The sequence below is a fragment of the Dermochelys coriacea genome, chromosome 3 (genome assembly GCF_009764565.3).
Source record: "Dermochelys coriacea isolate rDerCor1 chromosome 3, rDerCor1.pri.v4, whole genome shotgun sequence".
Taxonomy (NCBI): domain Eukaryota; kingdom Metazoa; phylum Chordata; order Testudines; family Dermochelyidae; genus Dermochelys; species Dermochelys coriacea.
The window spans coordinates 57370269-57396662 of NC_050070.1; the positions used below are offsets into that span (position 1 = coordinate 57370269).

Below are 26394 nucleotides of genomic sequence, written 5' to 3' on the forward strand. Positions count from 1 at the left end.
CAGATTACTAGATAATAACCACCTGAGTCCTTCCTGCTTTAGTCATCTGGGAGGAGAGAGGACATACCTTCTCTGTGATAGCCTCCTTTGTCCCAGTTTCCCCTTTCCTTTTATATCCCTACTTAATTCAGCACTATTGCCAACCTGCACTGGATATGCGACCATTTATGCTGCCAGTTTATAGTGACAAATATGTTTTTGGCCACCATGCCTCTACATCAGTTAATTTTGTGTCCCAGCAACACACTGACTCTGCACACCCAGCTATACAATTCTTCACATCTTTTGTCTCCCAGTACCACATCTGCCTCCTTGCCCACCAGCAACAGATCTTCTCCTACAGCAGTGGAGGTTTTTCACCCCTGCCCTGCTCTCTCAAGGCCTCTCAGGTCCAGAGGTTCTAGACAGACAGACACATATGAAACCTGGATGGAGCGCTGCACCCAGGGGGGTTCTCTTCCCAGGGGAAAGGAGGGAGGAACCAACTCATTTTTCACAAGGGGGTCAGTCTGAAAGGAGCAGAGAGAGACATCCTGAGCTTCTGGGCTCTTTCTGCTTCCTCATTCCTACTTCCCTGGTGTGAAAATAGTATCAGCTGCTCCCTTTCCCCTCTTCAAAAACTTCTGTCAGTCCCTGAAGTGGGATGCAGAGGGAAGAGCTCTGTCTGCCTCCGGCATCAGCAGGGAACTGGGGAAGGAAGCCAATCAAAGAGTTTTTTTTCCTCTGGGCTGTCCAATATTGCATAAAGGGTGGAGCTGCTTGCATCATGGTAAGACTGGCTTCAGCAGGGGTCAGAATTGTGTTACTTGCCATAAATTGTCAAAAGTTGGCAATACTGAGTGATAGACAGGAGCCCAGTTACTCCTTACACTTTGTCACAGTCCATTCGGCAGTCTTTAGCCATAACTATATTTAGGTTTGGCAGAATTGTTTTTTATTTTTTTATAATTTAGATGGATAATACAGATAGGTTAAAGGATTTTTATTGTTTTAAATATTCATATTTTCACAAAATTATGAATTTTAATCCCACCCTCCCCCCAGTTATTATCAATTTGAATGTTAACAGGTGAGAGAAATTATGGAAGGGCTCAGAGAATCGGGGGGTGGGTCACACAATAATTATTTAATGACAGTAAATGTTGAGATTCAAAAAGTTAAAGCTTTTTTACTGCTAAAATACAAATTGTCAACATTGCATGGCAAAATATGCAAAGTAATTACCCATAAATCAAACTCTAATAGGTTCTCAAGCAGTATTTTTCCTCCTTTGCCTATCTGTACATTTCAATTATTATTGAGGGAAATACTTTTTTGTCAGTTTCTGTGCGTATGGGGAAATCGACATTTAGCAACATTTACAGATTAAAAATAGAATCCTTCCAAGCCTAACTATATTGCTTAGGCCTTCCTCAGGCTTTGTGGAAACATCTGCTGCTTCTTCTTAGTAGCTCATAGAACACTGTGGATTTGACCATTCACTGTGCAAGTAAATTTTTTTGTTTTGTTTTATTTTGTTTTGTTTTTGTTGGGGGTGTGTGTGTGTGTGTGTGTTTGTGTGTGTGTGTGTGTGTGTGTGTGTGTGTGTGTGTGTGTGTGTGCAGAAACCAAGGATTCAGTCTTATTTGACTTGTCAGGCATAAAATTTATCTCTTCATGACGTGTTCCAGGTTCCCAAAACAAAAAAGGCCTAAGCCCTCTTCATTGGGAAACAGAGATTCCTTTGCAGTCAGGATGTTCCCTACTTAAGCCTTAAGCTATTTTCGGTTCCTCAGAACAGGGGTAACAATTTATATTGTTTGTATATCTAAAAAGAAGCCTATTGTAGATTGTGCCAAATGTCCTGTTCCCCTTTCACCTAACTGGGACATCTTTATTCCGAGTTTCTGTGCCAGTTCTAAACCAGGCTCTCTTTGGATCTGGATAGAGCCCTCAGGACTACTCAGATCAGAAAACTTCAGAGGAAGATTTCCTGCTTCATTCTTTTCCAGGGTTCGGTGGCTGAGACCCAGTATCCAGGAAGCTCAAAAAGCTGTCTTAATCTGTCATAATCTCTGTCCAGTGGTCCACTCTACTAGGGCCATGGCCATATCTTGGCTGGATTAGAGAGGCATCATTATATAGGTTTTTCAGTGTTTTCTCCTGGCATTCCCTGCACGGGGCATTACTAGCTAAAATAAGTAGGGGTCTTCAAAATGCAACACTTCACCTCAGAATACTTAGAGCAGGGCTTTTATGAGAAGTTCTACCTTTGAAGGGAAAGAATTGGAATTTCCAATTTGCCTCTCTCTCCCTCAGGCTCCCTGTTCTAATGCGAATCCGACTTTCTTATTCTCCATTCCTAGGATGTTTTCTGTTAGGATACTGCTATGCAGAACCCAGCATTTCTTCCATCATAAGATGAGCCACAGTAAGGCAAATTATATTTCAGTTCCAACTAATTTGCTTTCTGTGGCTCAGTCAAGATGGCAAACTTCGATCTTGCCAGGCTTTCTAAACCAAGACTTTGACAAGAGTTGTCTTTCTGGTTAGAGAGGTAGATATAAGTCACCAGATGCTTTCACATCAGAAGGAAGTCAAATAGAGAAGCCAATGAGAGAACATTAGAGACTGGACAAATCCTAGGTGTTGATTGGCTGTTATCTTTTCTGTCAGAACAAGTGAGTCACAGAAAGCAAATTATTCTGGAAGTGGAAATATAATTTCCCTTTGCGCAGTATGTCATGTGCTTAATGACAGTCTAGTACAGGAGTTATGCGATCTTTATTTTTCTAACATTGTAATACGTTTTGGAGATGACTAGAATAATCCAACATGGAAAAATCTTTCTGATGATTTGTTTTGACCATGTGCTTAAGTTTCTCATAGTTTGGCTTTTGCACTCTTTGAGCATCACAGAACCCTGATCTCATTTGGCCTTCATCTGCATGGCCCTCGTGGGCTGTTGTGCTACCCAGAATAACTTCACATAAGAATGCCCCAGTCTACCCCCACGACTCCTACTGTGAAGGGGTGTGCAGAGATAGCCACCTCTGCACCTACCAGACTGACTGTCTATACCAGGGGTATTCCTGGAACAGGTCTGATAGCTACTTTGTGCCCACTTTAGGCTGGCTCACACAGTGTAAAGTGTCCACCACCCAACCATGAATTTCCCCTCCAAAGTGTTGATTTGATAGGTTGACAATCATAGAGGGTGGTGATGGGTTTATGCTTGCTCACCTTGAAGAATCTCTCATGTGCAGTTGATCAAGGTTCTGTTCCATCATATATACTAATCAACATAGAGGCGAGGCTGGTGGTGACAGTGAGATATTGTGAGCTACAAATAATCATTATGAGTTGTATTTTTTCTACTATGTCTCTTTTTCATCAGTGTTGAATGGTGTGGTGTCTTCATTTTCCCAGTGCTAGGCTGAAATAAAGGCTTGGAAGTAGCTTTATCTGGATAAATTGAGATGATGCTGGTTGATTCAGGAAATACCCAGGTTGTGTGTCATGGATGGCAATTGTCCACATGATTGTTTTTTTCCCAACTTTGTCGATTATTTTTCTGGATTCCTTCTTGTTCCTGATGGCCTGGGTAACTAAAGTGCCATTTTCATCTAATTATTGAATGATTGTGACTGGGTGGTTTTTTTTGATAGGTTCTTTACAATTACCTGTATTTTTGACATCTTCCGATCAGAATAAACCAATGTGCTCTACATAAAGCTATCTTTGAAGAGCAGTTAGAAGTTACAGCTTATGCCCAATGTGTCAGGCTAATATCCTAGAAGTAGTAGCTGCATGGTTTGCACTGGTTCTCTATTCACTTTCAGATGTGATTCATGGTGTTTAAAGATCTAAAGCAGATGGGTTTGGTCCTAGCTACCTAAGAAGCTACCTGTCTCCATGTGAACTGCTTCACCAGTTCAGATCAACTTACTGACTCTCACTAACAGTCCTTAGATGTGGCTATCACCATATTTTCATCCGGGAACCCTGACTTTAGAATTTGCTTCTCTAACTTATCTGACAAAACTAGTTTGACTTTCAGGACATAGTATAAAGCTCCTCTGTTCTCTCAGGGTTTTACCTCTGGGAATGGTGAGACAGTTTTTCTGTTTGATTCTGTGGTGAGTGTCTTTATATCTAGTTGACATCAGCCAGATAATTTTGTATTTCTAACATAATTTTGTAAGTGTGCAATGAGGCAAACAAGATAGGCATATTTTAAAGAAAAATATATTTTAATGCCTTTTAAAAAGTGTTGTTATTTAGTCATGCATAACTGTTGAATGCTACTGGCTGTGGTTTAGGAAGCAGAGGTACTTTTGGAGGTCTGCATGTGATTTTCACCTACTTTTGGCTAAGAAGAGCTATTACTTTATGTAATGTCTTTATATGCTGAGAGTCAAACTCTGACCTCATGTACATGAGTGTAAAGCTGAAATAACTCCAATGAAGTTAATGGAGTTATATCAGCTTTATACTGATATAGCTGTGGGCAGATTTGGCTTCATTAGTGTATTCTAATTTGTATAATAAGCTTTTATATCATGCTTTTCATCCACAGCTCTCAGAGCACTTTACAAAATATGTTTTACGGATGGGGAAACTGAGGGGAAGTGACTTGCCCAAGCTCTCACTGAAAACCAGTGGCAGAGCTAGGTACTGAAACCAGGTCTTCAGAGTCCTAGGCCAGTAGGTCACATTGCTTTTTGCTGACTGGGCATATTCTATTATTATTTTGGAATTAATTTGCAAACTGGATACAATTAACTTAGGCTTGAACAGAGACTGGGAGTGGATGGGTCATTACACAAAGTAAAACTATTTCCCCATGTTATTCCCCTCCACCCCCCACTGTTCCTCAGACGTTCTTGTCAACTGCTGGAAATGGCCCACCTTGTTTATCATACAAAAGGTTTTCTTCCTTTCCACCCCTCCCCGCCCCCGCTGGTAATAGCTCATCTTAAATGATCACTCTCCTTACAGTGTGTATGATAACACCCATTGTTTCATGTTCTCTGTGTATATAAATCATCCCCCCACTGTATTTTCCACTGAATGCATCCGATGAAGTGAGCTGTAGCTCATGAAAGCTTATGCTCAAATAAATTTGTTAGTCTCTAAGGTGCCACAAGTACTCCTTTTCTTTTTGCGAATACAGACTAACACAGCTGCTGCTCTGCTACCCTGTCTAGAAATGGTTGATGTAGAAAGGACATGTACAATCCTGAAGCCTTAAAATTCCACTTGTTCCTCTTCTAAAACAATAAATGTTTTTTGGTTACAGGAACTCAGTGTTATTAAACAGAGTTCTCCTGGTACTGTTGGTGGAATGTAAGACTCTGGAACGGTACATACAAACATTTATGGAAATAATTTCTTCATCAGAAGCTTGAGTCTGTAGGAGAGAGAGCTTTCTCAAAGACTGGTTCAAGACTTGTGGCATGAACTAAGAACCACCTTCACATTCTGTTCCAAGTACAAGGTTCACTTCTTCTAATTTGCCTTCACCAGTACAAATACACAGCAGTATATACCTATAATTTATTTAAAAACAAAACAAAACTGCTCAGACAATTTATCCTTGGGAAAGGGCAGAGAGAGAGAGAATGAAGCACAACTTACAGATGCTGATTGCACCACTCAGTGCCCTTCTGGAAGAGGCTCAACTACCTGTGATGAAGGTGGTATACGAGCCTCAATAGAATAAGGCAGAGAAAGCACTCTCTACCAAACTTTACTGGTTCACCTTCTTGAACAATTGATGTTGGAACTACAACATGCAAATTTCTGCAATTTTTGTGCACATTTATTTTATGCTTTAACAGATTAAACCTAAGTATTTATGGACTAACAGTAAAATAAGTTTTGAATCTGGCTGGCAGAGATCTGCCTGGTAGATATCAGAAGAGAAAAGAGTTTGGCTGAGAGGCTGGGGGAGAGGAGGCAGGGTTAAAAGACATGAGGTTTTGAACTGTTTGGGAATTCTTTGATTAAACTTTTTTGTCAGAAAATGATGATTTGTCAAAACTTTTTGTGAGAATGTACCAGTTTCTATGAGAGAGCCAGCCTAGATTCATACAGATGACCTGAACATGGGTCTCTCATATTCGTGACCACTAGGCTATTGGCTATTTTGCCCTGGATGTGTGTCTCTTTTGGGTTTTTCTGCAAAAATCTTTGATAAGTCTCAGTTTCGTTCTGATGCAGAATGTGAAAAATTTTGAAGTCACAAAAAGTTTTATGAGATTGGAAAACCATTTCCTGACCAGTTATAATGGGTTAGATCAAGGGTTGTAGGTCTGACTGGAGTGCAGATGTGTTCTGGTGGTTCATATGTGTGTGCTTAAATGGGCACGGAGGTCTAAGAGGAGAAGGGTAGAGAGTTAGGTTGTAACTCTGACAGCTTCATCTCCAGTTTATCCTTCTTCCAAGGCTTCAGGTTCCCCTCCAATTCCCTCTGAGCCAGGGAGCTCTGCTAATACCATTAAGGCCTATAGCTTCTCTGGAAATCCTGTCCCATTAGTCTCTTCCTGCCCTGGTCCCTGGATTTACAATTCCTTCCTCCTAATTAAGGGATTCCACAACTTTCCTTCATGGGGCTGTCCCATGCAGATGGTTTCCCCAGTCACCACTCTCTGTTCTGGTCTAGTGCCCATCCCTGGGAGTAGCCTCTCTCCTGACTTGATGCTCCCCTATAATTCTCCTCTCCAGGCTATCTGCCCTCTCTCCTCCTGAGAGTCACCAGCTAGGTTTTATCATGTTAAGACGGTAACTACCTGATTAACACATGACCCCAAAATTAACACCCTTTGATTGACTATAGGCTCTTCACATCTTAAAAGTACTGTTTGCAACCATAAGGGCTAGAAACCCAGGGCATGTTTATACAGCGATTAAACACCCGGGCTGGCCCATGTCAGCAGACATTGGCTGCAGGGCTGAGGTGGGTTGGTGCCTGTGTTCTGAAACCTGCAAAGGGTTAGGATCTCAGAGGCAGACCCTGAGCTTCAGCCCAAGCCCGAACATCTACACTGCAGTTTTACAGCCCTGCAATGCAAGCCCCATGAGCCCAAGTCAGCTGATGCAGGCCAGTTGCAGACATTTAATTGCTGTGTAGACATACCCACAGTGTCTGATTTTATCTTTTTTTCCTAAAGTGAATAGTAGATGGGTATAAAATGCTTTGCTGATGTGTGGTGGAGAATTTCGATTTGGTAGCATTTTACACCCACTTTATATAGATTTAAATCATAGAATCATAGAATATCAGGGTTGGAAGGGACCTCAGGAGGTCATCTAGTCCAACCCCCTGCTCAAAGCAGGACCAATCCCCAACTAAATCATTCCAGCCAGGGCTTTGTCAAGCAATGATGACACAAAGCAATGGAAAATTAGACCCAAGTCCTCGGGTCTGGTGAAAATGAACTCAGCACAGGACTCCAGGGAAGGAAGAGCAATAATATGGCTTTATGTCTATCAGATGTCACTGCTCTGGGACTGGCATCAAACTGGTTCAGCCTGTTATGTTAGCTAGGAATCAGCCTGAGCACAGCAGCTCACTCCTCCTCTAAATTGAGCTGCAGGAGGCCAGTCAGAGAGTCATACCACTCAAATCCTTAGCTGCCCAGTTAGACCAGCTTCATGGCCCATGTGCACCTCTAGAGCAGTGGAAAGGGGATGTAGCAATGATGGGATCTGGCCCACAGCCTCTATGTTTTAAAGGTTTTATCAATGAAGGCTTGAGTTCTGGAACACATATCTGCAAGAGAGGTTGGATTCTTTGGGTTGTTCCACAGCTGTGGATTTGGAGAATCCAAATCAGAGCCCTGAGCATAGTTACAGCTGCATATTTTGAGATTTTATTATAGTGGAGCAGTTGGAAAACCATAGCTAAGGTTGCATTACCATATTTCAGTTCGATATAGCAACAGAATTAATACAGTACATACAAGTGTCACACAGTTTGTTAGCGTACTATATACTTTGTAACACTACTTGTTGCCCCAGTAAAATGAAATAATTTTTGATTTAACTTGATTCCAGCAAATGAAGTTTCATAAAGCGGAAAACTGGCCCCAGTCCTGCAATCAGATCCATGTGGATGGACTCTTGTGTTGGTTGCCCAGCTCCATTGAAGTCAGTCGAGCTTCATGCAGAGGAAAGGGTCTGCTTGCAGGATTAGGACCTGGACAACTGTCTTCTTGAAGTGGATGGAAGAAGTGGCTCAAAAGAGTGTCAACATTATTTTTCAGTTATGTTGAGACAGACTTAAATAGATGTGCCTCTGTGTAGTAGGATCAATCCTCCAAAACAAAATAGAAGGAAGAAAATCACAGTCCAGAGAATGGAGCCCCGTAATTAATAAATCATGACCTCCCAGTGTAGATACTCCAGGTTTTCTAACAAAGTTTTAAAGACTTTTCTCCTGCATCCAAGTGATGCTAGACAGTTGCACATCTGATCTAGACAAAACTTGCATTGACTTCAGTGAGAGTTTTGCCTGATTGAGGCTTCCAGCATCTGGCTCTAAATTTGGGGTAGAAGTTAAATTTCCTTTAAACGTCATTTTAACTTCCTCCTGCCCATGGGATAGAAGTAATAATGGAAATTAAAGTAGAATTAAAGAAAGCTTTTTCTCCCTGCTAATATTATCTTGTGGAAAAGTGTAATCATAATGCAAAATTCATAGTTTTGTCAGTGAAAATGCTTATATGTTGTATATTGTGGTACATATATTGCTTAATACAGATATTTTCAAGTTGGAATTTCATGTTATTTAGTACAGGAATACTGTTCCTACCCAAAATGGATCACTTTCAGCAGTGCCTGTAAGAGTAAGTGTGAGGCATATCTTTATGTTTGCGAATGAATGCCCATACACATTCCACATGAGGGCAAGCATGGAGTCCTACTGCCCAAAAAGCATGTTTCCACTAAGCCCATAAAGTTTTCTACATGAATCTGTGGGGGAATCATTAACCCACCTCCGCTGAATCCTGTGTGTCACGTTATTTTTGTGACATAGCAGTAAAGCACAGGACACTTGTGCTATGCTGTGAAAATGCAGTGTTTCCAATTAAATGCATATTAACTTTTTGAAAAAGAGTGTCCCTTATAGTCCTGGCTATTTGGCTCTAATAGCTCCATGTGCAGACATATATGTGCCTGATGCCTTACACGGGTATAAAGAAAAAATTGTCTATGCATTTCTAGAATGACCTACTGTAATGCTGCATCAGAACTCACTAAACAGAGAAGAAAGAACTGAAAATATTTTATTAATGATAGGTCAGAATAAAATGATCTATCTTACTTCATTTTCCTGATGCAACACATGGAGGTCCAGAAGCCACATTAGAGCACTCTAATCCTTCATCAGAGTGTGTGTTTGGTTGCCTAACATCTGTGGATTGTTAAGATAAGTTATTACACAGACCTGCTTTAGTTTAGATTGGTTTGGAACACATCCCAGAATATTCAATCAGGATATAATTCCTGCATGCTGCTAGACTGCTTGCTCCACACACTTCTCTAAAAATGTTTTTCAATAAACAGCTTTCTTATTGAAACTGTTATGTCATCTCATTATTTTTTTTATTTCCTTCTTAAAGAAAAGCTTTTGTCATTTTTCCCTTTGGACTGAATATAGCTCAAGGCAAACATAGCATTTAATAGCTAAGTCCTGAAGAGAATCCTAAACAGAGATGTAGTGTAGCTTCTTTGTGAGTATAATGCAGATTTCCTACCTATATAATCTGTGGTGCTTGGTGTGTATGTTATGTCCAAGCTGTAGTGTTGAAAGACTGCTGCGGGGATATGTTATATTGTAACATGTATTGTAACTTCTCACTTTTGTATCCTGTATTTATCTCTGTCTGCTTCTGCTTTAACTACTTCCAATTGTTTAGGTTGAATAATTTTGTCCATAACAAATATTTGCAATAACAAAACAAAAGGAGATTGGGTAAGTTTGTTAGTAAATTCACAGAAAAAAGTTTATTGCATATTTTTGATCTTATAGGTACACTTAGGTTGTATATATATGAAATTGTGAATGATATTGTTGACAGAGTTACCAGCTTCACATTTTAAAATGTTGATATGTGTATCTTTGAGAATTTGATTACAATTTCCATCTTATTCTAGTTATCTACAAAATAATTTGTTTTGCATTTTGATTATATCCTTATACAATTTCCATCTTATTCTAGTTATCTACAAAATAATTTGTTTTGCATTTTGATTATATCCTTATACAATTTCCATCTTATTCTAGTTATCTACAAAATAATTTGTTTTGCATTTTGATTATATCCTCATATCCTTAACAAAATAACATTAAGAACTTGAAAGAATTTTGCAAAAAATTGCATTTTATTATGAAATTTGCCAGATTTTTCTGAAGATATAAGTTAACATGTTAACGAATACTGGATTTAAAGAAACTCCAGTCCTTATCAGCTTTTGCACAACAGCTTTTTAAACCTTTCTGTGAGCTATTGATTTAATGGCTTTTGGCTAATGACCGTATACCAGAGAGCGAGAGAGCGAGACATATATATATTTATACCCAGGTGGCTACTGCCTGGTCGGTTAGCAATCACATTCGAGTTTATATACACATTTTAAAATGTTTCTTCCTGGTTAATCTATCTAAAATTAAAATTTTAAACTTATTTTGCATGACCACACGCATATTCAGTTCCTCCAGTCTATTTCAAAATCAAAATATCCCAGGAGAAGAAAATAAGACATTATAATATCAAGGGCAGGTTTTAAAAATGTCTAGCATTTATTTTAAAGGAGAATCTGCCATTCCTATTATCTGTTGAAGATTGTTTCTATTTTTAACACAGTGTATGTTTGCACCACTGCTGGAGTAATTGTAACTTTTGATTAGATTCTTTTTTGAAGTAATTAAAAATATTTTAATATCTTCCTTGCGAGGGAAAAAATAGCCTATTTCTGATGCTGTGTACAGGCACATTATAGATATGGCTGTGGATAAAAGGAGAGTTTGATATTTTTTTCCTGACAGTTTAGTCAACTGGTGTAGAACTTACATGCTATTTGTAAGTTCTGATGTATTCTTTATGATCTAAAGTGATAACCCATTTTAGGATCCTTTTAACAAATCTGAATTATGCTTACTGTATAAAATGCCTGAAGATTCTTTTTCTTTGTGCTATATGAAATGCCTTTGTTGCTGGTATGCAAAGAACTTTTCCTCAGTTCTTGGTATTGTCACAGCCAAAAATCTCTTCCATTCTGCAATTTTTCCTGAAAAATTATTATTGTTTCTTCAAATCCTTTTTATGTTAAATATTGTGTGGTGTATCTGTACTTTTACCCACAGACAATATTTGAAAAATATTGTTCACTTTCTCTCATGTCATTTCTTTCTTGTTTCACAACTTCATTTATGCTTCTATTCTAGTTGTTATTAAACTTGCATAACTTTTATTTTTTGCTTCTGTAATTGGTTTCCATAATTTCTTTTCCCCATTTTTCTTTCTATTTCTGATGAAACTGTCTATCTTCCCTATTCTCCCCTTTTCCACGTCAGTCTTCTTTCTTCAAAGGATCCTCTTCTTTTCCTAATTATTGCTTTGTTTTTTATATTTGTATTCACTTTACTTTCCCCATTCAGCTCTCATTTTTCTCTTACCATCTTTTCTTACAGTACCTGCTGGTCCTCATTCCCTATAAAACACTTGTGCCTAGAGACTGGCCTTATTGTGTGTGCTGTGGTTTCCCAGTGCTGCTGGAGGACAAAAATAACCCATCTATCTACACAGTTTAATGGTGACCACCAGGGTCTGGAAGCTTGGCCTTTTTTTAGATGTAACTGAGAGATCTAGCACATGGTCATTTCTCAATGACGCAGATGTTTGATCTTTTATCTTTATCCAATAAAGAAGACTTTCTGGTTTCTTAAAATACTGTAAACAATTTTTCATTTCATTATTGTATTTAGTTACATATCAGTATATTTCTTTAGGCCTGGAGTTTACAACATTGGTAAGTAGTTGTATTTGGTGTAGTTGAAAGTATTCACAGTACGTAATTAATTCATTTTGAAAAACTGCCTGAGATTTGATGATGTTATGTGGGAAGAAAATATTAAGGAGAAATACTGTAACAATACCTATTTCTTTAATAGTTCATAGTAATGATTAGAAGGGAGACGTTAACTGACTTGAGTTTTACAATCCTGAGTTCAAGTTCATCTCAGGTCACATCACCAGTGAACATTAGTTTGATAATCCCATTCTAATGTTTGTCAGCACTAAAAAATTAACTAAACACCAACAACCTGCATAACCCCTCCACACCATTTTGTCAGACTTTACTCAAAAGAGGCCCAGCACTGAGATAACAGGTTAATATTGAGATATATTGACAGAATATTGTGGATGGACCTGCCTGCTGTGTAGCTTGGCCCTAGCTAGTAGAGTGAGTCACACTTTTGTGAGCATACTATGAGCACTGTCATGAGCACAAACTTCATCCAATTAAAAAATACTATGTTTCATCACTTATAAAACAAGGAAATATATTAGAGTTTAGAGGATACTTACACAGATCTTTTTATCTTCAACTAGGTTATGTGGGTATGTAATTTATGTCGAAAGCAACAAGAAATCCTAACAAAGTCTGGAGCATGGTTTTTTGGAAGTGGTCCACAGCCGCCAAGCAGTCAGGATGGAGCACTGAGTGATACAGCTACTGGTGGAAGTTCTGATGCACCTAGAGAAAAGAAAGCAAGGCTTCAGGAGCGTTCCAGATCTCAGACTCCCTTAAGTACAGCAGCTGCCTCATCACGGGAAATCTCTTCTTCCAGCGTGCAGTCTGACAGGAGGAAAGGAGCAGAATTATTACAGCAAGCTATGGGCCTGGAACAAAAGCAAGCTTCATCAAGGTCTAGAAGTGAACCCCCGAGAGAGAGGTAATACTTCCTAGTTCATCTTTACATATCCATATCATTTGAATTGCTAGTTAAGCAGTGTTACACAACAGTGTATTTCTAGGAAATTACAGCCAGTGGGGAACTGGAGCTGGTTGTTAAATTTTGAAGCAGTTTTAGAACCGGTTGTTAACCTGCTTCCCAGCAGGGGGTGCTGAGGTTTTGATGGGCTCCGGCCGGGAAGTGATGTAATTCCTCCTCCGGCCGCCGGGGGCGCTGCGCTGCGGGAGCCATGTGGGTTGCCGCCTGGTCCTAGGCACGAGCCCTGTTGCTGCTGCTTCCCCGACCTTGGCCCTGGGGCTCCCGCTGCTGCCTGGTGGGTCCCCGGCTGCTCTGCTGGGCCTGGGCTGCATCCTGCTGTTCTCCCTGTGGGCACCCACCACCCTTCCCACAGCCCCTGCCTCCAGCCACCCCCGCACCCCCTGCCCGCAGCCAGCCCCTACCTCCGGCCACCCCCTGCCCTGCCTCCAGCCACCCCCGCGCCCCCTGCCTGCAGCCACCCCTGTACCCCCTGCCTGCAGCCAGCCCCTGCCTCCAGCCACCTCCTGCACCCTGCCTGCAGCCAGCCCCTGCCTCCAGCCACCCCCTGCCCTGCCTGCAGCCATCCCCACACCCCCTGCCCGCAGCCAGCTCCTGCCGCATCCCCTCCCCTGCCACAACCAGCCCCTGCCTCCAGCCACCCCGCACCTCCTGCCCACAGCCAGCCCCTGTCGCACCCCCTGCCCTGCCTACAGCCACCCCCGCACCTCCTGCCCGCAGCCAGCCCCTGCCGCACCCCCTGCGCTGCCCACAGCCAGCCCCTGCCTCCAGCCACCCCCACACTCCCTGCCTGCAGCCAGCCCCTGCCGCACCCCCTGCCCTGCCCGCAGCCAGCCCCTGTCTCCAGTCAGCCCTGCAACCCCTTGCCTTACCTGCAGCCAGCCCCTACCTTCAGTCAGCCCTACACCCCCTTGCCTCCAGCCAACCCCGCACCCTCCTTTCTCCAGCCAGCTCCGCACCCCCTGCCCTACCCGAAGACAGCCCTGCACCCCTTGCCTCCAGCTAGCCCTGCCCCATGCCCCTGTCTGCAGCTGGCCCCATGTCCACTGGTGCCCTGCAGTTCCCAGGGCAGTAACCCTGCACACCTGCTTCAATGAGGGGGGCAGGGAGGAGCTGGGACCCACACATGAGCACACCCTATGGTTACAGACAGTAAGTGTGAAAAATCAGCACAGGGGATGGGGGGTAATAGGAGCCTATATAAGAAAAAGACCCCAAAATCGGGACTGTCCCTATAAAATCGGGACATCTGGTCACCATAGCACACCCCCAGGGAGTGGCGGGGACCCACACATGTGAAATGGAGCTCATTTCTAGTTCATGCCCATCTTTTAAAAAAAAACTTTAGGCAGGGTTAACATACATCCGTATTTTCCCGGACAGGTCAGGCTTTTTGGTTCTTAAATCGCCATCCAGGAGGAATTTTTAAATTTTAAAAATTCCTCCCGGTATAATACAGACGTATGGTAACCCTGTTGGTACAAAGAATACTGTGACAAGGCAAGGCCAGATGGCTATAGAAAAGTAGTGGGAGATAGATATATTAGCTCCAGGCTGAGCCGATCCCTGGTACCAGGATAAGTGAAAAGGCAGCTGCTCCAGGTCAATTAAGACACCTGGGGCCAATTAAGAACTTTGCAGAAGGCAGGGAGAAGGCTAGGTTGATTGGGACACCTGAAGCCAATCAGGGGTTGGCTGAAACTAGTTAAAAGCCTCCCAGTTAGTCAGGTGGGTGTGCATGTCAGGAGCTGTGGGAGGAAGTTGTGCTGTTGGAGAGGCTGAGTAGTACACACCATATCAGGCACAAGGAAGGAGGCCCTGAGGTAAGGGTGAAGTGGAGCTTGAGGAAGTGAGGGCTGCTGTGGGGGAAGTAGTCCAGGGAATTGTACATGTCATGTTTCTAAAAGGTCAGCTACCATAGCTGATACTATTAAGGTCCCTGGGCTGGAGCCCGGAATAGAGGGTGGGCCCAGGCTCCCCCCTCCCCCACCTTTGCCCCTGATTAATCACTGAGACTGGGAGACAACAGAGACTGTGCAAGGAAGGATAACTTCTCCTCACCTCCCTCGCTGGCTTATGATGAAAATGGCTCAGTAAACTGTAACCCTTGTCTCTAGAGAGAGAAGGGTTATGTGCAGAGTCACAGTGAGCCTCTGAGGCTAGTGAAATCCGCCAGGAAACGTGGGACCCATGGAGGCAAGGACAGAGCTTTGTCACAATACATACTGGGGCTCATCCCTTAAATCAAAACTTTTTATAGGGAACCGGTTGTTAAGATTTTGGCAGCTCATCACTGATTACATCTGTCCCTCATTTGCTTTAAAAAAAAAAAGGCACCTTAGAGACTAACAAATTTATTTGAACATAAGCTTTCGTGAGATACAGCTCACTTCATTGGATGCATTCGGTGGAAAATACAGTGGGGAGATTTATATACACACACAGAGAACATGAAACAATGGGTTTTATCATACACACTGTAATGGGTTTTATCATACACACAATAAATGGACACAGATCAGACGTCAAGAATTATAACATTCAAAAACCAGTCGGAGAACACTTCAATCTCTCCGGTCACACGATTACAGACCTGAGAGTGGCTATCCTTCAACAAAAAAACTTCAAAAACAGACTCCAACGAGAGACTGCTGAATTGGAATTAATTTGCAAACTGGATACAATTAACTTAGGCTTGAATAGAGACTGGGAGTGGATGAATCATTACATAAAGTAAAACTATTTCCCAGGGTTATTTCTCCCCCCACCACACCCCCCACTGTTCCTCAGACATTCTTGTTAACCGCTGGAAATGGCCCACCTTGATTATCACTACAAAAGGTTTTCCTCCTTTCCCCCCTCCTTCCTGGTAATAGCTCATCTTAAGTGATCACTCTCCTTACAGTGTGTATGATAAAACCCATTGTTTCATGTTCTCTGTGTGTGTATATAAACCTCCCCATTGTATTTGGCACCGAATGCATCCGATGGAGTGAGCTGTAGCTCACGAAAGCTTATGCTCAAATAAATTTGTTAGTCTCTAAGGTGCCACAAGTACTCCTTTTCTTTTTGTGAATACAGACTAACACGGCTGCTACTCTGAAACTTATTACATTTGTAGCCCTTGTTCTTTGAAATAATCCAGTCTTTCAGTCTCCCTTTTGTACCTGTTTCTATCAGCATTAATTGTTTCAGGTCATTGTAACGTTTTATGAACTTCACCCACTTTCTATCAACTGAGCTCGCAATTTGAGTAGGCCATCCATATCCAAATTATCACAGCAGATCTATTCTTAAATGCTTTTAAACATTGATTGAATTAATAAATGCTCCTTGGAGCTAACAGTAATTCTGTGGTTTACATCAAATATCTCTGCTTCCAAGAAGGCTTGTACTATCTAATCATACCCGCTTTTTATGTTTTTTGGAAACCCAACAGCTGGAGATGTTATCTCAATACACATGCATAGAGAGACAGTAGCAACAATGGAGTGGAGCTAGAATGTGAAAGTGAGCCTTGAGGTCTCTGAAGGGGACCATAGAGTCATAGCTGGTTATGCCGCTAGTCCTTGCAAGTGTATCCACTCAGTCATTTAGGGGAGAAGCCCCAGTATCACCTCCTAGGTGTGCCTGTCCCCTGCTCCCACCCCTCCCCATCAAGATTTGAGATGGGGGGCAGTGAGAAGAGTACTTTGTCTTTTCTGATATCTGCTGAACCAACATTCTAAGCCCTGTTTATCTGCTAAGGGGAGAGATAATTGTCGTACGGTAAACAGTAAGAGAAGATGAGAGGATTATGTTGGAGTTAGTGTCAGGAAAAGGAGTGAAGTAGAATGTTAAAGATAATATATAATTGGACTGTAAAGCAGTTGGTGAATATGGTCGATTTAGAGGAAGGAAAAAGGGAGAAGTTAGTAAAGATAGGAATCATATGGTTATATATAATTTACACTTTCTAATAAGAGAAAAATACATAGAAAGCAAGGGGGCAGATGGGAATATAATAGGACTAAATTGTTAAAGGTTATGACATTTTAAAATGTTGCCTTTCTTCTAGTATTTGTGTCTGAGTTATCCTGTTAAAGCTTGGAAGAAGCCAGTGGGACTATTTGTCAGGAAGTGTTACTAGATGGAAGTAAGGATTGTGGAATGAGACACATGGGTACCTATCCTGAAGAGTTTATATTCTCTTTTATTATATGCCTATAAAGCATCATGAATATTTTGAGTGCCAAACGTATAATATATCATAAATCATTCTGATCATCATTCCCTTCAAGCATGCCATGTCTTGTGATATAGCCGGGACAGAGGGCAGCAGGAGAGTGATAGATGGGAGATATATAAGCCCCAGGATGATCACAGTCTTATTCCCTGTGGACTGAGGAGTGGTTACTACAGATTAATTAGAGCACTTGGAGTCAATTAAAGCCAGAGACCTAATAAAAACCCCAGCAGGAGATCTGACTGTAGTTTGGAGGAGTACTGTTGTTGACCAGAGGATCAGAGTACCAGGGGAAGGGAAACCCTGCTCAAACAAAGCAGAGGGACTCCCCAGGCACAGAGGACCAAGAAAAACCCTCAAGTCCAAGAACAGGGGAAAAAGGTGGCGTCCTGACCCATCACATGAAGGGAAAGCATGGGACCCCCATAATAGTGTCAGCTATTTGCCACAGTCTTGTACTAGTTCTTTCTTCTTCTTGAGATGGTGGTCTGTAGCAGGGTGATGACTCACTGGCACAGTGCCTCCTGCTGGTTGTCCCAGGAATTAGCTTTTTCCAGCCTGGAGCACCCTCTGCAGGCCAGTGTCTTGCCTGCCACTGGTCCTGTGTCCCTCCTGGACCCCGAGCCCTTTACCCTGGGTTTCTGCCCCAGCAGTATCCTCACACTCTGGGTCTCCCCTCCCAGGGGAACCCCCAACCCTCTAAACCCATTTTGCCTCAGTGGCTACTGAGAGTCATCATCTAGCCCCCACTCACTGGGGCAGACTGCAGTCTGTAATGGCCACTCATAATTGGCAATGGGGTCAGGCCCTGCTGCCTTTGCCTATCCTCAGGCTGCCCCTCTGCAGCCCCAGTATCTTTGTAGGCCTTCACCAAGGCCTGCAGCCTGGGGTTTTACCAGGCTGGAGCTCCACAGCTCCCTCGCCCTATTCCCCAGCACTGCTCCACCTCATGTTCCTTGCTTCCAGGCAGCTAGTCCTTCCCACTCGAGGGCTAGAGTGAGACTCCTTCAGCTTCTGGCCCACAGCCCTCTTTTAAGGGCCAGCTGGGCCCTGATTGGGGCATGGCCCCAGCTGTGGCTGCTTCTCCAATCAGCCTAGCTGTGCCACAGCCCTCTCCAGGACTACTTTAACCCCTTCAGGGCCGGAGCAGGGTGACCACTCCACTACATGGTCCCAGGACAGATTTATTGGATATTCACATAAACTTTTCAGACACAGACTCTCCAAAATGTTTTCCAAAGTATGCATCCTGGATTTATATTGGGTACAGTAAAAAAATGGTAAATCTATTTATGATTGGGAGATCCGAGAAGAAATACATTTGAATCAGAAATCCAACTACAGTTTGCCAAGTGAAGAAGGACTAGGATTGAAATATCCTCAAAATAAAAAAGCATAATTTTCAGGCAGTTTCATTTTGTTGTACATTCGGGCTATATATAAAATAATGCATTAAAATGTGTTGTACTTTCTCATTACCAAAAATGGAAATTCCACTAATCCAAAAGGCCTATTTTGATGTTCTTAATCTGTAGATTTATGTGAAATGGTTACTTATTTTCTTTAGGGTTAAGTAAAATAAAGCAAGATAGATCAAATTTTGTCTTTGGATAGACTCCTTTTGTTGAACTTCTTCACATATGCATATTGATTCTCTTTATGTCACTGCATATATGAAAGATCCCATTTCCTGGTCTTTACATATATAATACTGATGTGCTTGAAATGGGATGTGGATAGGTGATCATGCCACACCACCCCGCATAGCTGATCACTTAAAAAAATGGTAAGAAAAATATGCCATCACTCTATTATCCCGCTGCAATTCCAGCAATGATGCATTTGGTTTTTAATTTTTTTGTAAATGATTGCTTTGTTTGTTCAGCCATGTTATATTAACATTCTTTATGAGTTTATGCATCAGTTATAGGTTATAGAATGTAAAACTTTATAGTTTTCACTCTGGGAATAATTTCCTCTTGGAAAGGGAAGGAAACAATGTTGAAAAGACAAGTTGTGAAATAGGGGAAATATCTTTCTATGTTCTTTTCCACAGCTTACTTAGCTTTTTCTAAACTACAGTTTAGACAGATCTAGTACCCTTTGGCTCCATTGTTTGCTTTTTTTATGATTAGAATTGTCACACTGTTTTACTTCTTTCCATGGTAGGAAGAAGACCGCATTGATTTCAGAACAAAATGGAAAAGTAGGTCTAAAAAGTGAGCGTAAACGTGTGCCAAAGTCTTCACTTCAACAAGGACAAGCAGACGACAGGGAACGTAAAGAAAGGCATGAAAGCAGAAGGCTGGAGAAAGGAAGGTCACAGGACTACCTAGGGGAAAAACCTGAGGAAGGCAAGGTAGCTGATGAGGAAAAACAAAGGAAAGAAGATGAGTATCACACTCGGTATAGGAGTGACCCAAATCTGGCAAGGTATCCTGTGAAGCCACATCCTGAGGAACAACAGATGCGTATGCATGCAAAAGTTTCTAAAGCAAGGCATGAAAGAAGACACAGTGATGTAGCTTTGGCACATACAGAAGTGGAGGAAGCAGAGGTACCTGAGAATAAATTAGGAAAACGCTCACAGTTACAGGGAACTCAGGACAGAAAATCTCTTATGGAAACTCAGAGATCATACTCTATAGAAAGACCAGGTGATGTAAGAATTTCTGTTTCTAAACAATTAGCTAATCATAGTCCACCAACTCCCAGACATAGTCCAGTTCCTACAGAACGCCTAGAATCGAAGAACCATGATTCCTTTAAAAAACAAAGTCGCCTTGATCCTAGTTCTGCTATTCTCATGCGAAAAGCAAAGCGGGAGAAAATGGAGACCATGCTAAGGAATGATTCCCTTAGTTCTGACCAGTCAGAATCAGTGCGGCCATCCCCTCCAAAGCCTCATAGATCAAAAAGAGGTGGAAAGAAAAGGCAGATGTCGGTCAGTAGCTCAGAAGAAGAAGGGGCATCAACACCAGAATATACTAGCTGTGAAGATGTGGAAATAGAAAGTGAAAGTGTCAGTGAAAAAGGTAAGAGCTTTACATATATTATATACATGTTGTGTGTGAAAAACATTTTGTACATAGTCTGCTGTCACCTTCATCTTTCTCTTGTTTCCCCCTTACTTTTTTTTCCCCATAGCATTTTCACCTGGGAGAGGTTGAATATACCCATTGAATTGGGTGTATTACTTTTTTCTTTTGCATTCTGAGTTGAGATAGTCCAAAGTTAACATCAGCTAGTGATTTTTCTCCTTCCTTCCCTCTCCTCTTTCATGTAACAATTACAAGTTGAGGGCTTTTGGTTTATACTCTTCTCTGTGGTTTCTGTTCCCCTTTACTTACCACTTCATCTTATTTTTCAAAATGTGAAACGGTTTTCAGTGAATGGAACAAATGGCATGAAAAGTTAGTTCCACAAACATTCAGAACTCATCATAATAAAATGTCAGATCTTCACAAAACATCTTGGTTAATCTCAGAATAAGAATAAACAAAATTCTATTAACTTTAATAAAATATCGAGAATCTGCCATAATACACTGTCAAAAATGATAAAATATTTATGGGTGGAGATATTATTTGGGGGAGAAATAAGGGGTCTGCCAAATTTTGTCTCTTTAGTGAATATGCTCCAGAACGAAACAAAAAATGTTTTCATCCTGTCATTTCAATTTTCCTTTATCTATTTATGGTAACACTGAGCGCTAATAAGCAATACATTTTGTGTTTTTTAATAAAATGTTTCTGCTTGAGTAAAAAATGTACACAAGTAGAAATACATGAATGATAAACTAGTAGTAGTAGGAATAATCAGAAAAGGCTGTGACAAAGCGCTGACTCCATCTCATTGTTACCACAACTTGTCTTTAAATGGCATTAATGGGACTCTGTGAGGACCTCTAGAGGTAGTATTTGGCTTTTTAGACTGCTTAATTATTTATTTTTGTCATTTTGAAGTTGCCTGTGGGTGTTTTACAGTCACAATGACAATGGGTTGTCTGCATTGACTTTAAGTCTTGACTTTGTTTCCTGAACATATGCTTGATTCCAGTGTGTTTGTGTGTGTTTACCTGACATGCTTTTCCTTCTGATATCCCTCACATGCTCATTTTATGGAGATAAAACAGGACACCCTTCCATCCTTCACCTGTCATAATGCCGTTTGTTTTTCTGCATCAAATACTTGCCATTTGCCTTTTTAATTAATTATAGATCATATTTTCCCCAATGTCCCAGTCTCAGGCAGGAGTTAAAGAAAATATACAGGCTAATCATGGTATATATGTTTAGAAGCTATATCTTTGGGATTATGTAGTTTTAGTTACCTTTTTCTTCCCACATTAAGTAAAGAAAGAAGGATTGTGTAAAGTATTATATACATGAAAAAACTTTAAACTTGTAATTATGCATAAGATTTTATAACTTCTGGAAAAATAAGACAAGCATTGTAATGTTGTTGGAGCTGTGTTGGTCCCAGGATATTAGAGAGACAAGGTGGGTGAGGTGATATATTTTTTGGACCAACTTCTGTTGGTGATAGACAAACTTTTGAGCTACATAGAGCTCTTCCTCAGATCTGGGAAAGGTACTCAGAGTATCACAGCTAAAAAAAGGTCAAACAGATAGTTTAGTAATAGTATTTAACATATATTCTTGAACGATACCTTAAAATATGTGCTAAATTTATGCTAAGCCATCTGATTGACCTTTTATGTGGCTGTGATGCTCGGAATACATTTCCCAGACCTGAGGAAGAGCTCTGCATAGCTCGAAAGGTTGTCTCTTTCACCAACAGAAGTTGGTCCAATAAAAGATATTACCTCACCCACCTTGTCTCACAACCATTGTAACATATTCAGTAAGGCAAAATTATGTAGGTCTTCAGTAGGGGAAGTCCAGGAATAAGGTGGTTTGATGATTGAATTGCCTCAAAACTGGAGAACCTTTAATGTTAACTGAAATGTAATTTATGGCTTTTCAGCATGGTGATAAGTGCCATAATTAAAATACAAAATGGTTTCACCTATAGGAATCTACAGTCAATCAAGTGACTCATAAAACATGCAAGTAATTGACTCAAGTCACTTAGCAATGGAAATAGAAAATACAAGCAAATTAATCTGTCAATGTAATTAATTTGTTAAAAATTTATACTTTATTGTATTTTTTTAAGTGGGGGCAGGATTAGAGACGAAGGGAGTAGGGAAAGGGAAAAAATGAAAGAGGTGTGAATAGTCACAACTTATCACCTGGCTTTTTATTATCAGCAAGATAGGTTTTCTATGTATAGTGGCAGACGTTAGTCTTCAAAAGGGATTTGATGGAGGATCAGAAAGTAGCTGTTTGGATTTTATCAGGGAGATTTTTTCCATGCATAAATGGTAAGGTTAGAGAAAGCATGGAGGTGTTTAAGGTAGAAGCTGACAAGTAGGTGGTAAGGGCTGGGAATTCTACCAGAGTGAGGCAGGTGTCACAATAGATTACTTGATCAGCTTGATAGAGTGGGAGCCTTAAAAGAGCTTATATTTGATGCAGAGGTGAAGAGAGAGCCAGTGGAGGGACCCAAAGAGGAGATGATGTGATCAGAATGATGAACCAAGAAGCCGATTTTAACAGCCGCATTCTGAACATACTTGAGGAGAGCAAGTAGTAGTTAAGTTCTGTAAAGAGGAGGTTGCCATAGTTAAAGCATGAAATGATGATGGGTTGGAGAAGAGCTTTTGTTGTGTAGACAGAGAAGAAAATCCATCTTATAGAGATGTGTAAGAAAAAGCAGCAAGATTTAGCAATGGTCTGAATATATGATTCTGGTGATAGAGCTGTGGCAAAGACGGACACAGAGTTCATGGCCTATGTGACTGGAAGGATAGTGGTGTTGTCCACAGGGACGGAGAAAGGAAGGATAGAGGAGGGCTTCGGGGGCAGATAAAGAGCTCAGTTTTGGCTATGTTATGTTTAGGATGATGACTGGATATCTATAAAAGATGTCAGAAAGAGAGATACTATATTGGATGAAGGAGGAGAAAGCTTGTCAGTAAAGAAAGAGGTAGATTTGTGAATCATCAGCATAGGAATGATTGTTAAAGCTGTTCTTGTGGAGAAGAAGGGTGCAGAAGGAGAAAATGAAGAGGCCAAAGCAATTCCAGCAATAGCTGAAGAATACTTTTGCTTGTTCATTTAACTTTATGAAGTGTGTGTTACACTTGATGCATCCACCAAAAACTCATTTGTATTATTGGAGGTTATATGTGCCTATTCACCATATTTAATCTGATGTTTGTCCATGTTCAAGGATTCTACTTCTAAAAATACGAAAAATGTGTCACATCACTTTATAAATAAAAGTGAAGAGGCAAAAAAAATTTACGTCCCTTTTACTTATTTAAAAAATAATTGATCATGAATAAAACTAGAAAAATAACAAATAAATAAAAATGGGTTCAAGCTGCAAACTTTGCATCAGGACCAAACTTCCCCCAAGTTCCAGATTCAAAGTTTTGGTTCCATCAATTATAAATTATAAAGAGAAGTACCAGACAGATGTAGAAAGAAGTAGACCTGGATTCAAGTACTCTCAAAAGTAAGGGGTCTTTGAGTCATTGGTTTTAGCTTGTCTTTAACAATGACTCTTCCAGAGAGAAAAGGAGTACTTGTGGCATTATGCTCTAATAAATGTGTTAGTCTCTAAGGTGCCACAAGTACTCCTTTTCTTTTTGTGAATACAGACTAACACGGCTGCTATTCTGAAATCTTCCAGAGAGGGAATCTTCAGTTATTGGTGCAGCATGAGATTTTTAAATATGCGTATGCACACACATGCATGCACGCGCACACACACACACACACACACACTCTTGAGTATTAATTTCTGTTCAATAGAATATGTTTGTTAAATCAATTCCCTCAAAGCCGGATTTATGAAGTGATGGTTAAATAAAGCAATTAAACCCTTTCACTTAAAAGTCAGTGATAAATTTATATTGTTAGTTTTGCTGTTATCTTAACAAATTTTCAAACAAATTCTCTGGACGTACCTTATGGTGAGTCCTCAGGCAGGGCCCTTAGAAGTTTGTGGCACTTCAAGGCCAGTTTATTTGCAAAGGTTAAAAATGTCTGAAGCGTAACTAACAGGCCCTATAGCTTTCCAAACCCCATATTGCTATGACAGCGTATCTATTGTTACATTTGGGATTAACACCAAACTGTGTAGCATTGGGAACATTGGGAACTCTTTTCTTTCAAAGAGTCACTCATGAGCAAAATCTCATAATCATTCATGAGCAAAATTTTTATGCTTTAAATTGTAATGGAGATAATTACTGGACATCTGAAATATCAATAGCAAAATGATAAAACTGTTATAGTAAAACTCATGGACCATATTTATGTGAGTGTAAATCTAGAATAACACTCCAGAATTAATTTGTATTAGTGTAACTAAGATCAGAATCTGGGGCTGTGTGTTTAACAAAGCGCGCTGTTACACGACAGAATTTTACCAACCTTTCCTCTAGCATTTGCCCAAAAGCTGGGAGAGAAATTGCATATTTGGCCTCCTAAGGAGATTAGTTGTAAAGCTTGGGTTTGTAAATCAAAAATGCTCTGGACTCCATCACCTCATCTAAATATGAGCTCAATAAGTAATCTGGATCCAAAATAATATAAGCAGGGATATAAAAGTATAACAAATCATGCAAATAAAACCTAGAGCTTGAATGGCCTTACAAATAAAAACCAAGCTATTAAAGTTAATGCAAACAAGAAATGAATGCCAACATAAATAAATCGTCACCTGAGCGACAGTACATGTAAGCATTTTGAACGTGTAATCATGATAGTTTTTTGTACTCTCCTTTAAATGTTTGTGAAAAAAAATAAAACAGAATGACAATAAGACGAGTTCTGTATTTGCAAAATATCTGGGAGAGATGTGAAATAGAGGAAGGAAGCTACTGATCTGATGTTAATATTTTGACAAACATTTGCCCCGGTTAAAAACCAAGTGTTTGGTGTGTTTGCTTACAGAGGAGCTGTGAGGAACCTTGGAATCATTTTACTGTTTAAAAGATAAAAGGCTTCCTTGCAATCGTAAGAAGCAGGCAGTATCACATGACAAACACATTAAGCCAGCCTTTGCTAGAAATATTTATACTTTGTTCTTGAAAACTACTCCATATGTATATTGATTCAGAACAATGGTCAAGTTGTGTCATTTGAAGACGGGACGGGGATAAGCACTTTGCAGAGAGAGGGGAGATATCGTCCTTGGGGACATATTTTGAAAATACCTGCCATTTGTGGGGATTTTGATTCATTCCAAAGCACCCCCAAACTCTCTTTAGAAGTATTTTTAATATTTTAGGAGTAAGTCGTTTTTGGAAAGAATTATTTAATAATGTCCAGAGAAGTCATCCCAACTTATTGTCAGTTTGTTGGCAGAATTTTTAAAAGGAAATCAATGGAGATAGCCTAGAATAAGAAAAGAAAGCAATGACTACTTGGGAATGTTCTGAGACTCAAAAACACGAGGCTTTTTTCCTTGTTACAGTGTTCAACAAACTGAAAGAAAGAGAGTAGTTGAGAAGGCTGTTCATTTTTTTCAGGCAAATGTAGTGAGTGTTAATTGGACTGATAGCAAAAAAGATCTGATAGATTTAATTTCCCCACTTAAATCATTTGAATCCAGTATGAGAAGAGTGTGTGTGTAAGTGTACATAGATTCCCATAACAGGCCAAACATAAATTAAACCCCTACTGGAGATTATTTCTCCAAGTACGTGACACTATATGCAATAGATAAATAACCAATGGGCCAAAAGAGAACCAGGTGGTACACTGCACAGTGTAAATTGTCCAAATGAAAAACATCAGTGTATGAAAGGTGAAGAGATGAAGCCATTCTGGACTTGTGTAAATTGGAATAGAAGATTTTTTTGAAAAATGTGTTTGCTACCATATTTGGTAACAGTGTGGTCTGACTCTTTAAAGGCCTGGGGCCTATGTCCAACCAGTCCAGTTTGATTATCAGACTCAGCTAGGAAGGGGTCAGGTGATTCCTATAAAGGCTGAGAGATCTCAGAAGGGAGGAGATACAGGAAGCAAAGTGGCATTAATGGTTGTCTCTGGAGCAGGCAGAGAGATACAAGGTACAGGGGAAT

At 40.6% G+C, this 26394-nt stretch overlaps 1 protein-coding gene across 45 annotated transcripts in view; it reads left to right on the forward strand.

The window, feature by feature from the left end:
- Positions 1 to 26394, forward strand: part of RIMS1 (regulating synaptic membrane exocytosis 1) — a 490129-nt gene that overhangs the window by 198174 nt on the left and 265561 nt on the right. For 42 of the 45 annotated variants that reach the window (XM_043510483.1, XM_043510486.1, XM_043510457.1 and 39 more), the window contains exons 4-6: positions 8778 to 8831; positions 12603 to 12946; positions 19398 to 20263. In XM_043510483.1, coding sequence (XP_043366418.1) covers positions 8778 to 8831; positions 12603 to 12946; positions 19398 to 20263 — 1264 coding nt within the window. The remainder of the gene's footprint in view (positions 1 to 8777; positions 8832 to 12602; positions 12947 to 19397; positions 20264 to 26394) is intronic. The other 3 variants (XM_043510502.1, XM_043510462.1, XM_043510487.1) reach the window with 1 other exon arrangement.